At 37.2% G+C, this 12,740-nt stretch overlaps 1 protein-coding gene across 2 annotated transcripts in view; it reads left to right on the top strand.

The window, feature by feature from the left end:
- Positions 1–11,723, top strand: part of si:dkey-24p1.6 (protein sel-1 homolog 3) — a 21,662-nt gene extending 9,939 nt beyond the window's left edge. The window contains exons 7-23 of one of the 2 annotated variants that reach the window (XM_058414375.1): positions 1,758–1,890; positions 1,966–2,101; positions 2,195–2,338; positions 4,025–4,224; positions 4,301–4,480; positions 5,451–5,570; positions 5,655–5,795; positions 5,967–6,029; positions 6,263–6,436; positions 7,918–8,045; positions 8,243–8,326; positions 8,438–8,528; positions 8,727–8,748; positions 8,861–8,970; positions 9,192–9,319; positions 9,962–10,064; positions 10,399–11,723. In XM_058414375.1, the coding sequence (XP_058270358.1) occupies positions 1,758–1,890; positions 1,966–2,101; positions 2,195–2,338; positions 4,025–4,224; positions 4,301–4,480; positions 5,451–5,570; positions 5,655–5,795; positions 5,967–6,029; positions 6,263–6,436; positions 7,918–8,045; positions 8,243–8,326; positions 8,438–8,528; positions 8,727–8,748; positions 8,861–8,970; positions 9,192–9,319; positions 9,962–10,064; positions 10,399–10,548 (2,107 nt within the window). In that variant the 3' untranslated portion in view covers positions 10,549–11,723. Of the gene's footprint in view, positions 1–1,757; positions 1,891–1,965; positions 2,102–2,194; positions 2,339–4,024; positions 4,225–4,300; positions 4,481–5,450; positions 5,571–5,654; positions 5,796–5,966; positions 6,030–6,262; positions 6,437–7,917; positions 8,046–8,242; positions 8,327–8,437; positions 8,529–8,660; positions 8,749–8,860; positions 8,971–9,191; positions 9,320–9,961; positions 10,065–10,398 lie in introns of both variants that reach the window. The other variant, XM_058414374.1, reaches the window with a different exon arrangement.
- The last annotated feature ends 1,017 nt before the right edge of the window (positions 11,724–12,740 follow it).

Here is a 12,740-nt window from a genome sequence, read left to right as displayed (position 1 = left end):
TTTTTGTTAGAAGTTTGTTTAGAGGCTTTTAATAGGAGAGAAAAAAAGTATACAGAAGTCATAAGACATAAGTCATAATAATCATGTTTCTCTGGACTCCAGTGACCATTTTCAAGCGAGGACATGTTAATGATAATGACACAGAGGAGTCACGGCTTAGCTAGTTAGTGATTTGTATAACAGTATTAGTGTGAAATCTGAAGAATTAGAAATGGATCTGTTTGAACAGAGTGTAGAGATGTACAGGTGAGAGAACTGGACAGACCAATGGACTAAAGCACTCCTGCATCGCAATAAAGCGAGGGCTAAATCCCACTGTATCTCTGAATGGCATTGTGGGTAATAGAGGAAAAACAGAGGTTAGTTAAAATAGACCAACATTTTGAAAGAAGTTGTCAGAATTTCAGTATAAAATACATCTTTGTGCACCACCACCACCGCCACCGCCACCACTGCCACCACCAACAGCAACGCCATCTACCTCAGAGTAATGGCCAAGATGTTCCTGCAGTTAGTGCTACTCTGTGTAATACAGGGTTGCCTGCAGCAAGGTTTCTCTTCAGGTTCCAGGTTTGTTGCCCTCTAGTGGCCAAAACATAGAAGATTTTGGAAGGTTGTTATGGGGGTTGATCCAGGATACTTGGAGAAATGTACAGGTCTCATGGATAATGCTATACGCTTATTGAGCACTTTATTAGGAACTGATTCATGCAATTATCTAATCAGCCAATCATATGGCAGCAGGACAATGTATTCAATCATACAAATACACATAAAGAGCTTCTCTTTAGATTTCAGAAGAGTTTAACTGTGGCATGGTTGCTGATGCCAGACAAGCTGGTTTGAGTATTTCTATAACTGATGATCCCAACAGTCTCTAAAGTTTATACAATATGGTGAGAGGGAGTGACAGTTCTGAGAGAGATCAGAGGAATTGGTTAGGTAGGCGCAAGGCAATAGAAGGTATATAGTAACACAAATAATCACTCTTTACAATTGTGGTGAGCAGAAAAGCTTGTCAGGAACAATGTCAAACTGAACTGAAGTTCATTTGAAAGTGGATAGTTGAAGACTGGGGAAAAATGTTCTACTGTCCTGTTTTAGTGAGTCTTTTTTTTGTTGCCTTCTTAAATTAAATTTTTTAAACATTAATCATTTTAATATGTCACCATGATCTGAATTTACGCTTGTACTTTTATATAAGCTACAACTTTTTATAGTCATAGTTGTTATTACTGAATTAAGAAATTGAAAATCCTCATTGACTGTTAATTGAATTATTTAGGGTTCATTTAAATCTAATCAGTTTAAAGAAAAGAAGGTTCAAACTTTTATAAATATGAAATCAAAACCAGGTAATGTCTTGTTTATAATTTAAAGTGGTATCTGTGTGTAGATAATGAAGTAGTAAAAAGCTCAATGATGCCAATGAAGGCATATAATGACACTCGTGTCTAACTTGCAATTACTAGACAGTATTTAAATGAAACAAATTTATGTAGTTATTTTATGTAAAATTAATTTAAATCAAATAAATGTATGTGTTTATCTAAAATAAATTTACATAAAATAAACTCATTCTGAAAACCATGATTTATTTATTTATTTAATAAATTATTTATATTCATATAATGAATAGGGTTTGTGAAGTACAAAATGCTGAAATATAGATTTTTTTTTATATTACCTCTTTTTAATATACTTATATTTTGTTGATTATTTAAATCTCATGAATGTTGCTCTGCTGTTTTAAACAGGTTCAGGACGGCACTAAAGATGGATGATACAGATGGATATTTTGTGGTCGGTGGAGGTAAATTTATAAGAGGCATTGAAGGCTTTTATGGTCCAGTGACATATTACAGAACCAGAACTCCATCTTTTAACCTGGTAAGATTCTGCATTTCAAAGGTACTTGTGTATTAATATAATAACAAACTTAAAGATTTCTGATTTTCTTCACAGTCTGAGCTCCAGCTTCCTCAGTCACTTCGTATGGTGAATATACCTGGATGGTTTCAATCCTGTCAGCAGTTTCGGTCTGAACTTGAACACAAAATATATGAGTATTCACGTGAAATTGCTGCAAAGACACCAGAAGGTGCGTCACTCTGCCTGTCCACAAGATGGCGTAATTTCCTACAAAACTGCACCCTTTTTCTTCATGCTCAGAGCTTGCCATATTTTTTTCCAGAGAGATGTGTGGATGTATACACAGAGCTGAGACTGAAAACCAATCCAGCATCCTCAAGGACACAGTGCAGCTCTGATAAAGCATTACACTGTCCTCAGAGACGCCCGGTGGCTCGGCTGGTCCAGAAAATAATCAGCAAATATGGTGAGGGTGACAACACGAATACGACATCACTTCTTAAAAACAAACCAGGATGTAATTCATTTATTCAGGAAAATTTATTCTATAATAAACGAACAATCTGCAAGTATCACAGTTCTACTACAAAAAAAGCTATAATGACATTTTAATATTAAAATATATTTATTTTGCGGGAAAGGATTATAAATAATAATATATAATGTGTGATACTCACAGATTGTTCGTTTATTATACCATGAATTTTTCATTTTATTTAATTTTGCTCTTGGCTTACAGTAGAACTCTATTACAATATTCAAATTTACTTCATTAATTATTAATTAGATTAATGAACATATTTACTAATTTGTTTAATTTTTTTTATTTCATTTTTTTGTTTAAGCTTATGTTTTATGCTTTAAGCTTTATTGTGGATTAAATAAAAATTTATCTATTATTTCAGGAAACAACTATGAACATTTTTTACTTATTATTTATTCCTGATTTTGATTTTACAGTCAATTTAAATAAACTATAAATATTAGTCACAGATTAATTTAATCTATATAAATAATAATAAATAATAATAATAAATACTATTTATTTTATAAATAAATAAATAATACAGGTTTGCTAATAAGAGACAACAGAGGCGCAGTAATGTCATGGACAAGTACACATAAAGGAATTACAGAATGGAGTGATGTAGATCGGCTTGTAGCGGGAGAGAGAGATTAGTGACGTACAGGTCAGGAGATCAGCAAACAGCAGAGAATGGGTGAGAACTTGTGAGACAAGATACAGAAACTTAGTCAAACTGTAGAATCAGGAACAAATAAGATGATTTGGTAAACTGAGTTTATACTGCACAGTAAAACAGTGAATGAAAGAGTCGTATAAAGTCTGTGGTTGTGTGTGAGTGTGTGTGTGTGTGTGTGTGTGGCTGAGTGAATACAGGTGTGTTCACACAGGTATGAATGTGTCCTCTGGGGAGTGTCCTACATGGCAGCCATACTTGTAGGCTGTGGTGCAAGCTGTGAAGATGAGTTTGTGGATTACTTTATTAAAATATGTCAGCTTAGATCAACAAATATTTGATTAGTTTCTGGGCTCTTTAAATTGTTATGGAGATCTGGGATCTATTCTAAAACTGGGATCTGTTAGTGTCAGTATAATTTAAAGGATGGTGTTGAATTCTTAATTCTGATTGGACGGTAGATATGGATTTATTTTCTGCTCTAACAGAAATGAAGCTGCACAGTCCTTCTAATGCACTACTGTTTCATGTCAGTGCTTCTAACAGCTTGGACATGGATGGACTCCTACTGTAGACACTTAACTAATAAAAAACTTAATAATAAGCAGATTAAAGGAAATGAATGCTTCGTGCTGACCGTTGGCGTGAGCATGGTTTAAAATGCTAATACCCGAAAGTGTCCTATAATCCCATAAACTGGAAGTCAGTTCAGTATTCGCGTGATGGCTCCCTCCAGTGGTATGGAGGATGAATCGTGATGGATGGTGTTCTACTTCGAATTAGAAATATAAAGAAAGCTGGTGATGAATGACTATATAAGAACAGGATCTAATTTTGCAGATGAACATTGTCATATTTTAATGCATTGTAAACTGTATACACTCTCTATAACTGTATACTCAAACTGTAAACAATCATAGCATTATAAATAACACCTCTGAAACGTTCCTCAGGCTTTGCGAGTCCAGCATCTGTTGGCCGAGCTTTATATGCTGGCGTGCTGCGTATGATGGAGAGAGAAGAGAGTGTGAAGATAGTAAGCAGCCTGATGCCTTCTCTATTACAAGCAGGGTGTTTAGGAGAAAACCGAGCTCTCCATCTCGCTTCTGTGCTCTACAGCAGTGGACTTGGTGTTAAGAAGCAGCCCTACAAGGTGGGTTCATGTGTGGTAAAGATACAGAACCTTAAAAAGCTAGCGAGAGTCATTTCTGTGTGTGTGGTGTTCTCAGGCCTGGATGCTGTCATTATTGGGAGCTCAGAAGGACTGGAGGCTGGCTCTCCTCCGGCTGGGGCACCTGCACCATGTTGGTGGTCAGGGCGTGGCAGCAGACCCTGACCTATCCTACGCCTATTATTCTAACATCGCCAGGCAAACCTCAGCTGACCGTCTTAAGCCATCTTCACAACAGGTATTTAACATCTAACACTAGAGCTATTAACTCCTTCTCGTAGCATATATGAAGCTGCCTTTTCTGCTTTTTCTTGCACTTTTGACATGAGGTAAAGTCTTTACCTCATTTAACGCTCATACACACATAGAAGATGGAAAGGACGGGGATGTTTCCACTACAATTATTCGCAGATAATGGCTTTTATTATTCATTAGGAACAATAGAAGATGTCAGAAGGCAAAATATCTTCTTTATGAATGGATAAATCTTTCTGTCAATTTAATATACAAAGAATAAAACATACAGTGGTGTCATGTGGCTACATTTTTTATTATTATCTCATGATAACATTTTGCAATTGGTTAAATTTTTATTAATAAAAATAGCCACATTATTTATATATCTACTAAACAACTTCCTGTTACCTTACGTTAGTACAATAAAATTGTTCCCTCACTACCTCCCTTAAAGTTAATAAGACAAAAACAAAACAAAGTTATGGGTCTGTTACCATGTCAGGAATCTTAAGCATAAATAAATGCTAAATAATCTTCGCTTTATGGAAAATTTTACAATATCAACATTTATCACCAGCAGTTAATCTGTTCAATATTAATGTTTGAATACGTAGATGATCTGGCAACATAGAAGTTTTAGTATAAGTTGCAGCCGATTAAAAGGGAAACTTGGATGTGATTGGACTCACAAGCCCATCGTTACAGTGGACACTAAACCCCTCTCATGAAACACAAAACTGATTGGTCAGTTTAACAGAGTTAAATATGTAATCAGGATGAAGTCATTCAGATGTGTATGTTATTTTTGGACAAAAGAAATATAACCTAATTATTAAGGTATCATATGTTTATGGAAAAATTTATTTCTTAAACAGCTGGCAAATAAAAATGGCCTGAACTTTATAATAAAATTGGGCATGGTGCCAAGAGATACTATAAACCGCTTAAAAATATATTGGTATATGTTATAGACGTTTGTCGAGCCAATACACCTCCATGACGAGGAAATCCTGAAAGCCCAAACCAACAAGGATGATGACATCTTTCAGTGGCTCAAACTCCAGGCACGGAATGGTGCAGCAGATGCAGAGGTAATGAATTCCACGATTGTACACAGTAAATTCAGCATCAGAATGACAATATTTTCACTGGTGTATGAACATTTGGCTGTTCAGCGAGCAGTGGCTCGGATGCTCTTCTGGGGTCAGCAAGGCGTAAGTCCAGATATCCAGACGGCAGTGAGACACTACGAGAGAGGAGCCACCAAATTACAGGATCCCGTTTCTATGTACGACTACGCCATCGTACTGCTCACGGTTAGAAACTGCTAGATTCTGATTAGCCTATTATAAGTAATTACAATCTGTACACACTGCTGCATAAGCCTGAATCTTCGGACATACTTAAGAATATGAGCACATGGTGTTAATGGAGTGGGTGGATGAAGGGTGAGAGATAACTTCTTTCTATTTGTATCCACTTTTCAGGGCCAAGGAGTTCCACAAGATGTGCCAAAAGCTGTCACTTTCCTGAAAAAAGCAATGGAACAGGTACAAGCTGTAAACAAGCCATAATCAATATTTCTCCATTTCATATATTACTCTATGATATAAAAAGCTAACAGTCATTAACTTATTTTTCCTGATTCTGAGTTGTCTGATCCACAGAACAGATGATATTTGTCATTTCATCATTGGTGAATTTTTGGCTCAAATCTGATCTGGTTTAGAAGTGTATAATGTGTGTTGAGTGGTTGATGAATGTGCTTTGCTGGTCACCGCAGGGCTTCACTCCAGCCATCACGGCTCTGGGGTGGTACTACGAGCAGTTTGAGAAGAACTACAAGCGAGCAGTGGAGCTCTGGGAACAGGCTGATCAGCTGGAGCATCCAGACGCTGCGATGAATCTAGGAGTCTTTCACTCGCAAGGCCTTTATCCTGGACAACAAGCTGATAAAGTTTGTTTGATGCAAATATTTACTTATTTACTGGTTAATTGACTGGTTAATTGGTGGCTTGGTTGAGTGACTGGATTGTTCTTTGATTGGTTTGTTGCTTAATTGTTTAACTGTTTGTTTGGTTGATTGTGTAATTGTTTGGTTGGTTAAGTGGTTGATTGTGTAATTGTTTGGTTGGTTAACTGGTTGATTGGCTAATTATGTGTTTGGCTGGTTAATTAATTGGATGGTTGCTTGAATCATTGCTAATGTGGTTGGTTGAGTGAGTGAATAAGTGCTTGGTTATTTGGCTGGCTGGCTGGTTGGTTAATTACTGGTTTGGTTGGTTGAGTGATTGTTTAATTGACTGCTTGGTTGAGTGAGTGATTGAGTGAGTGACTGAGTATATGGCTGGTTGAATGGCTGAGTGATTGGTTGGTTAATCAATTGCTGGGTGGTCAGGTAATGCTGAGTTCACACTGCACTACCTTTCAGTTGCCAACTAGTTTTGCAAAATCGCAGACTAATTTTACAAAATCAAGGCAAAGGAGAGTGCGTGCATGCGGGTGACAATTGCCCAGTGTGAATGACCAAACACTCGATCTGACCTAGTCACCGATGAGTTGCCAACTCAAAGTCATGCAGTGTGAAAGGAGCTCTGACTGAAACATGACTCACAGCCAATGAGAGAGTGAGATACAAGGCAGCGGGCAGTTATAGACCACAATATCAGCAAGCATGGCTTCAGTTGGAGCACAACATTACAGTTTAATCATAAAATATCACATTAACTAATTCTTAATTTTCCTTTCTGTTTATTTGAACAGTCCACATTTTGAAGAAGTGGATCATCTGCAGACTATCAGCTTGTCCCTGACACTGTCACAATTTCATTTACACTCCATATGGATTCTGTTCATATTGAGGGTGTGAAAAAAGTTAGGAAACAATAGGAATATTTTGAACAAACGTGAGCAAAATCTGCATAATAAACAAATTCGTATTCTCATTGGGTCCTGACTTTTCACCTTGTCCTGACCCTGTATTTTCTGCAACATGATTAGATTTTTTTGAGAATCTGTTGCCATGGTGTTTCATAATAGTGTATATACTGAGTATCTAAACCAGAGTTTCTGAGTAAAGCCTTCTTTTAAAGACATTATAAAGAAAAAAAATGTACTGCAATCTTACATTAAACATTCAATTATTTTAAAAGATTTAAAATATAGACCAATTATATGACTCTATCATGCGGGAAAAACTCGCTTTAAAATTCCCACTTGTCAAATTCAAATTAAATGCTAATGGATTTAACCAAAGTCCATCCATTTATTATTCTCCGCTCGAGTAACCTCTTTCACACAGAAATATTGTAACAAATGACTTGGACTTGGGGGACACAATAACAGAACAGAAAGCAATAATGGTGTAAGCTACACACGAGTACACAAACAACAACAAAAACAGTGGGTAAGCATGTTATTGCTTTACTCTGTCTTTAGGTTAAGGCGTATAAGTACTTTCTGAAATCGGCCCAGAGAGGTCACATAAACGGGGGCATCGAACTCGCTGAAATTTGGAGTCGAGGTATTCCTGGATATGTGATGCGACATCCATCAGACGCTGTTCTGTAAGTCGAAGAGCCTTAAAAATAATACAGTTAATGTTTCTACATATACAAACTTCTATCAAGAGGAAACCAGCTTGTCCATATATTTTTTAAAACATTTTCTTTAATATACTGTCATGCAGTTTTTAAGTCAATCATCTAAATATTTTCATGAATGTTGAGAAGCCTTAATGTGTCATTTTGTCGCCGATCTCTAGCTGGGTGAAATGGGCATCGGAGCAGAATGGATATCTTGGAACAGCCTTGAGGAAAGGCCTGAATGCTTATCTTAAGGGGAAATGGTATTCACTTATAAGCTAATGCACTTCATATTAATACTGTTCAATTTTCTACATTTTGAAATGTTCAGATTAGCGGAAAGGAACGATTGTGTGCCTTGTTGTCTTCGACAGGTTCATGGCATTGCTTCATTACCTGATATGTGCCGAGTGCGGATTTGAAGCAGCTCAGTTTAACGTAGCGTTTCTGTGTGAACACAGTCCTGTGAGTCGTTTTAAGACATTAGTGCTTCTTGGTTTGTGATATATTTCTGTCTTATACAAAATATGTTAAATGTACATATAGAAAATATGTTAAAAGTGCTTTTTTTCCCCTCAAATAATATCCCCCTATTAGCATGGATCCTTAAATCCAGCATTTATGAGTGAGTGTATGTTACGATACTACAATCTCTCCATTCAGAGCCAAGATCCTTCACCGTACGGTAATTCGGGACATATTATTTTAAACATTTGTTAATATAAAGATGTATATTGTTGTTGTATTACAATCACAGTAGAACTGCATTAGTTATACTTATTTTCCAAATTATTCAGCGTTGGTTAAAATGGGAGACCTCTTCTACGAGGAGCACACCCGAGGCAGCAGAGATCTTTCCGATGTAGTTGAGATGTACAAAAAGGCAGCGCTCAAAAATGACCCACAGGTAACACACACTTGACCAGAACAATCAGACTGCATTAATCTTGATATGATTATTATGTTTATTGACACTAATAGCTTATGTACTTTGTGGATATGATGTTAGACCACATAGTGGAATACTAAACATCCTCCAGATGTCTTGATCCTTTTGTCCATGTCAGAATGCTCAATTTGGATTTGTGTGTATGTGTGTGTTTTCTTTCTTGTTCACATTTTCTGCAGGGCTGGTACAGTCTGGGGCTGCTCATACAGGAAGGTCACAGATTACCAGCTGCAGTACTCTCTGAACTAAAGCTGCTACAACATTATTTTGCAGATAAATACACCCTTCTTACCAGCCTGTACCACAGGTACGATTATATCCTATTATGTTGTAGCTCAGGCATTGGATTACCGATAGGAAGGCTGTGAGTTTGAATCCCAGGTCCACCAAGCTGCCACTGCTGGGTCTTTGAGCAAGGCCCTTAACCCTCAATTGCTCAGTTGTATAAAATGAGATAAAAAGTAAGTTGCTCTGGATAAGAGCATCTGCCAAATGCCAGAAATGTAAATGTAATTGAAACCAGAGTGACAGAGAGTTTGAATTTGTGAGACTTTTTTGGTCACAAATTACAATATCTCGAATCTGATTGGCTCTCTGCTTTTATGTTTGATACAATGAGCTTTTCAGAGAACAATGTAATGACTGGACTCTTTAAAAATGTAAGAGGTTGTGTGAGGAGATTACTGGTGATAATGTCACATGTTTGCCAACAAGCTGTATTTTTTAATGGAAAAGACTTTCAGGTGATTTGCATAACCTTAATCATTCACTCATAAAATAGATTTTAAGCAGCTGTGTAATAAGCAACGTCTAAATACTTTGGGGTAAACTTTGAATGTGCAGATTATATCCATGTTGCATTTAATCTATGCAAACCTGCCCTGAGACTTTTTTCCAGTAAAAATGTCTTGTTTAAAAATGTTTATTCCTCCTTATTTTTCTTTTACAGATGTCGAGACTCTAACAGTGATGAAGCGTACCTCCCCTGTACTCTTGCTCTTCTTGCTACACACTTAGTCTCCATACACACACTTGGACCTACTACTGTGAAGGTGTGTTTCCATCCCAGATGGATTTCCATCCGTAATAGTCTTTCATCTTTTTAGAAAGGAATCCTTACAATTTTTTTAATACCACGGCTCTCTTGAATTCTCAATTCTGCCTGGTCGAAAGGCGTTCATTCATTTTCTATTACATCAGTTGTTAAACCCTTATTTCTATATCAACAGCTCATTCACAGGGACTTGTGAGGTGGATTTTTGATCATTGCATAACTCTATCGTCTTTCTTATCCTTTCCAAAATACTCTAATCCTTTGAGGATGTATGTTTTACCTGAATGATTGAGCAGCAGACTCTTTATCATCTCTCTCTTCTGTCGTTATAGCTCCTGAGCGCCATGGTGGTTGCTGTCGCTACTCTCTCCTTTTTCAAACTCATCCCTGTCATCCTTCGTCAGAGGTCAGTATCAAGCCAGCAGAGCTCCGGATCATCAGAGAACACCGAGGCACCAGAACGGGACGAGACTCCAGGATGAGTAGCCTGAGTAACACTCAGTGGGTCGGTTTATGACTAACCATATGGAGAAAGAGAAAACAAGAGGATTTTATTTCATCACGGTTTGAAAGACATTTAGGAATATCATTTCATTTCTCAGCTTGAAACTATTTATAGACCTACCTTATTGGTTTTGTTGTCAAGTACCGGACCTAAAGCACCTTGTGGGTATGTTGTTGTAGGAAAATAACATATTATGTTTTTTTTTTATCCTTTAATAGTTACATCCATTTAAATAAAATAGTCCCTGTTATCACTTACATTACAGCAAATAACAATAAACAATCATTCTGACCAACAGAAACAGATTTAATAACTAAGAAATCCTTCCTTTCCATTCCTGTGCCAGAGTTTCACATATCCAGGCCTTCTTAACTAAACAAAAGAGCTAATTATAGTGATTTGCTAAGAAATATACACAGCTGCACTTTACATAATTAACACAAACTGCACAATAAAAGACCTGCTTTGTACACATTTTCTCATCAGTAAACATTCTGTACAGGAGGATGGAGATGAGGATTACTCAGTGATGTTTGTTAGACAGGTTTAGTTTTGCACATGCCCTGAATGTTTAAGGAGTGTGTGTGTGTGTGCTTTCTGATCTGCTGGTGGGATTAACTGCAACTGAGCTGCATCTGTAGGATTGAGGAAACTTGAAAAGCACAGAAAACTGAAGGACATTCAAGCATGAGGTGAAGAGTCTACCGAAAAGGGCCTATTTTTAATTTGCTTTAATAAGTTCATAATAATGCGATTTGACAGAATTCATGTTTACAAGAGTTTGAAAACTATCTCTCTTTGTTGAGTCTGTCCTTGATTTTACATGCTCATGTTGTACAGAAAATGTGTGATCATCAACTCTGGCTCTTAATCTAACCTTAAACTTAAACACAATCATTTTTCATACAATTTGAATTGTTCGATTGTTAAAAATGTAGGAAATGAGTCGATTTTGGCTTTTCACCGGAAGTCTGACAGCAACTAAGTACATTCAATGAGACAATGCTAACTGCATATACAAGGAGACAAAACGGTACAACAGTAAAATTTAATTAGATTTTTGCTCTCCTGACCTAATGTATCCATCCATGTTTTATATATTAGATGTGTCTATGATTACTAGAAATTGGACACTCAATATTATAATATAGTCTGACAATTTATTAATAGAAAATATTTATGACATGCCTCCTGGTGGTCCCCAGTGACTGGGGATCCTGCCCTCTCATTGCCGTGGCCAGGGTTCGAATCCCAGGCAGGGAGATAACCCAGCCACTGAAGATTTAACTCTCGGTGCCGGTCCCAAGCCTGGATAAAATGGAAGGGTTGCATCAGGAAGGGCATCTGGCGTGAAACCTGTGCCAAATCAAAGCATGCGGACCGAATGATCCGCTGTGGTGACTATGAACAGGGAGCAGCCGAAAGAACAACATCAACATTTAAACACCATGATATACCATTAAAGTCCACTCTACAATACGTACAACTGTTTCAATCAATGTAATATTGATAATTTTGTTACTCTATTTGTGAAAATTCAGACTGTAACATAATCTAGACCTTAGAGCACCATAATGTCTCTGCCTCTGGAAAAGTTGAGCAAGATAAAGTGACCTAACATCGCTAATAATTTAGCTGAATGGCAACAGCAGCTACCTCAATTTGATTTGAAGCGATGCCTGCGGTTTCCATGTTGTCTTCCCGGCCCTTCGGCTCAAGCGATTTTCTCACGCCAAGTAAAGAACACAAACTTGGTAGCAGATGAGATGAATCACAGGCTCAAAGTGTGAAAGACAACACTGATGCCAACTGTCAGTCAGGCTATTTGCATATTGGCAATGTTCAAATTTTTCTGGCATGGACTCAGTACTGTAGTCCTCTGTTTTCTCTACATCACAGGAAAGTGTTGTTAAATGTGTTGATGAACAAGATGAGCAAACAACAGTTCAAAGCAGTGTTACAGTTAAAGATCCTTCTTTCGTTAGGCATTCACGAAATTTCCAGGCACAATTACTGCATAATTACATTAGAACCAAAAAAATCACATGGTCCACTTCTCCTGCTGAGGGTCATGGTGGAAAAGTCTGATAAGTTCACCCCAGACCTAAGGTCTCCATTCCTGACCACAGATTCCAGACTCCTCCTGGGGGATCCACTGGCATTCCTATG

This window comes from Hemibagrus wyckioides, linkage group LG17 (genome assembly GCF_019097595.1).
Source record: "Hemibagrus wyckioides isolate EC202008001 linkage group LG17, SWU_Hwy_1.0, whole genome shotgun sequence".
Classification (NCBI taxonomy): domain Eukaryota; kingdom Metazoa; phylum Chordata; class Actinopteri; order Siluriformes; family Bagridae; genus Hemibagrus; species Hemibagrus wyckioides.
The sequence above is the reverse complement of the archived record's forward strand: the minus strand, read 5'-3'. Positions and strand labels throughout refer to the sequence as shown.